We start from the raw sequence: 3,073 nt of genomic DNA, 5'->3' as shown, positions 1-3,073 counted from the left end.
TATAAGTTAATATTAACTAAAACAATGTGAGTGTGCAAGTTTAAGAAGACTTTGTAACTTTGTATGTTTTATGGGTCATTCTTAATGCATATATCTAATTTCTGCATGTATCAATGATTCTCCATTATACAGTTGCAAAACCAAACAAATCTGTGAAGAACATAGCTGTGCTACACAGCACTCCTTACTCCAAATTAGTCTTCTGATGCCAAAACCTATATATTTGATTTTAACTAAAGGGTTTGTTACAAGAAACCAAATGGAAACTTGCAGATTTTATTAAAAACAAACCCACAGATAGCCAAACATCTCAGCATTTACTATAAGGATTTGTAAAAAAATCTTGGTAAATTAGGGTATAGTTACAGGAATGACTGACTTTAAAAAAACAAAAACCACCCAAAAGCACAACCCCCAAAAACCAGCACCAAAAAAGCACCTTACAATGTGGAGTTTTTGGACACACTTTGGTTTTTCTATTATTCTGTACCATAGCAACTTGTACTGAGTTAATTTGGAGTCAGATGCTTGAAAACTGTGAAAAATGGAAAAAGAGGTTTAAATACAGGTTCCCGAAAGTTGAGGCATAAGTCAGTTTTTTTGAGGAGGGTTATTTTGCATATGCATTCTGCAAGGATGACAGCAATGATCTCCCTGAGTTTGGAGTCTTGCAGTAAACTTCCATGGCATTGCAACTTTCAGATTAAATTTGTGCAGTGTTCGCTTAGAAATCTGCCATTGGAGATTGTCAGGAAGCTATTACAGAATGTATTCAGCAGTGTGACTTCATTGTATTACTCAAATATCTGTTACAGCAGAAGGTCCCAGACATAGTTGTTAATAGACTTTAAATTTCTGTGACAGAAAACCAAACTGATTTTCCAAAACCAGAATTCTTATTAAATTCAATATTGACACCAATACTGTAAAAACCCTACTAATGCTTTTATTGTTTCTCTGTATGTGTAAGAAGGGGGAGTTACATTGCCCATAAAGCCTCCTTTTTATTTTTTTGGAAAGCGTATCATTTGATAACAGTGGCTAGATTTTAAACATCAACAGGTGATCATCTGGTGCTTTGGGTGAAAAATGATGAATTTCAGAAGTCATTGCTTCTTGGTAGTCCAGCAGTATTAGAGTCTACTCATGCACAGATCTCGTACAGCAGAGCGGGTGTGTAGTTACCTACCTTCTTGTAGTCGCTGAGAATCTCCCTGTGAACTTCCTTTGTGGTGAGCATGCGTAGAAAACAAAGATGACAAACTTTTTTATTATGCTAGCAGTGTCTTTGTTAGTGTGGGTTTTGGTGAGACACTCTGCTTTTCCTTAAAAATTAGTGTCATATGCTACTTTTTAAATTGTTAATCCTACCCCAGCAGAAGTTCCTGTGGGCTCTCCTTTCTGCCAGTATTTTCCTTGGACAAGTTAGACTAGTGTGCCCGCTTGCATTTTTCCAAGACCCAGGCTCCTCTCCATTTTGCATTTGCTCCACTGACTCTACTGTACACTGTTTCAAGAAAAAGCTGGCAAAACCAGTGATGCATACAAATAAAATACTGTAAAGTAACATAAAATAAAAAGAAAACCTTGTGAGAATATACAGAGAATTAATTAATGTCATAACTGCAATCAATATGATAAACATTTTTTGCTTTCAGGTTTAAAAATGTCTGACCAGAAAAATATTGTACACAGAGCCCATTGTATTGAAAAACTACTGTCTGAGAACAATTTCAAAGATATTGAAGATCATCTTAAAGACCTTGAAGATGTTGATATGACTATAGAGTATCTTCAGGGGACAGAAGTCACCAAGGCTGTATACAGAGTACTCAAGGGCTGCCCTTCAGTAGAGCTGAAAAAGAAAGCAAAGCAGTTATTATCAAGGTGGAAAGCACTTTACAAGAATAACTATGTTAAGGCACTGCGATTTAAAAAATCACTTTCTGTGAATGAGAGAGGGGAAGTTGAACATCTCGGTGTGGTTCCTAGAGAGCAGTCGCTGTCTGAAGGTCAGCGGGAGGCATTAGATGCTACTGGTTCTAAAATTTTGGTCCCATCGCAAACTGTTAAAAACGTGGTACGGCATGACGCAGAAGGCAGCGTGAATCAGCTTTCTTCCTTTGAGGAACAACACACTGATAATGAAGATTCTAAAACTCTTGTTAATGAAGCAAGTCTGCAGCAGGATCCGATGAGAGCTCTGAGGTGTAAATGTACGGATCTTCTTTACAAAGCTTTGACTGGTTCTGCCAAAGATGAAGAAGAGACCGATAAATGTCTAGAGCTATCTAAAGAAATCGAAGAACATATTTTTGCTCTTCATGCTAAAAATGACAAAAAGTATAAAAATTGCATCAGAAGCAAAATCTCAAACCTGAAGAACCCTAAAAGTTGCCACTTAAAACATAATCTTTTTTCAGGGACTTTGAGTCCAAAGGCTTTTGCTGAGATGACAGTGATGGAAATGGCCAGCGATGAACTGAAACAGCTCAGGGCTCTGTACACAGAATCATCTGTTCAGGAACATCAGCTTCCACAAGTTATTTACGGCACACAGACAAACAAAATAAAGTGTAGGCGCTGTGAAAAATTTGATTGCACTGTCACTATGATCGCCAGAGGAACTCTCTTTCTTCCAGGTTGGGTGCGAAACACAAATCCAGATGAACAGATGTTGACTTACGTTATTTGTAATGAATGTGGAGAACAGTGGTATCACAGCAGATGGGTCTGTTTGTAACGCTATCCCTCTTTAGTAAGTATTTTAGAAACATAGATGTGAGAAGCTATCTCTGTTGAAACTATATAATTTAAAATTTTGTATTGATATTTTGAAGATGCTGCCACTAAAAAGTGCAAAATCAGTTTTTAAAAATCGCTAAGTTATTTTTGAAGATGAATAAATCTCTGTGGTTTGAAGTAATGTCAATAGGTAAAGAAATAAAAGAAAAAAGGGGAAAATGGTAACACTATATCTGAGAGCAGAATATTCACTAGTAAACCCATTAAAAAGACTCCGAGTGCTGCAGTTTTTTCCCCAAGGTACTGAGTACTTGGAATTTTCATTATC

The 3,073-nt window shown here is 36.7% G+C and overlaps 1 protein-coding gene across 1 annotated transcript; it reads left to right on the top strand.

Moving 5' to 3' along the window:
• Positions 1-1,664: 1,664 nt before the first annotated feature.
• TCEANC (transcription elongation factor A (SII) N-terminal and central domain containing) lies at positions 1,665-2,975 on the top strand. Its single transcript, XM_009704393.1, has one exon. It carries the CDS (start codon positions 1,667-1,669, stop codon positions 2,741-2,743), a length of 1,077 nt encoding a protein of 358 aa, XP_009702695.1. The 5' UTR covers positions 1,665-1,666; the 3' UTR covers positions 2,744-2,975.
• The last annotated feature ends 98 nt before the right edge of the window (positions 2,976-3,073 follow it).

This window comes from Cariama cristata, unplaced genomic scaffold (genome assembly GCF_000690535.1).
Source record: "Cariama cristata isolate BGI_N322 unplaced genomic scaffold, ASM69053v1 scaffold18647, whole genome shotgun sequence".
NCBI lineage: Eukaryota > Metazoa > Chordata > Aves > Cariamiformes > Cariamidae > Cariama > Cariama cristata.
Note: the sequence above shows the minus strand (reverse complement) of the source record. Positions and strands in the feature narration are given on the sequence as shown.

Coding starts and splice junctions, on each gene's coding strand:
- TCEANC (XM_009704393.1), top strand. CDS start 1,667: ATGTCTGACCAGAAAAATATTGTACACAGAGCCCATTGTATTGAAAAA.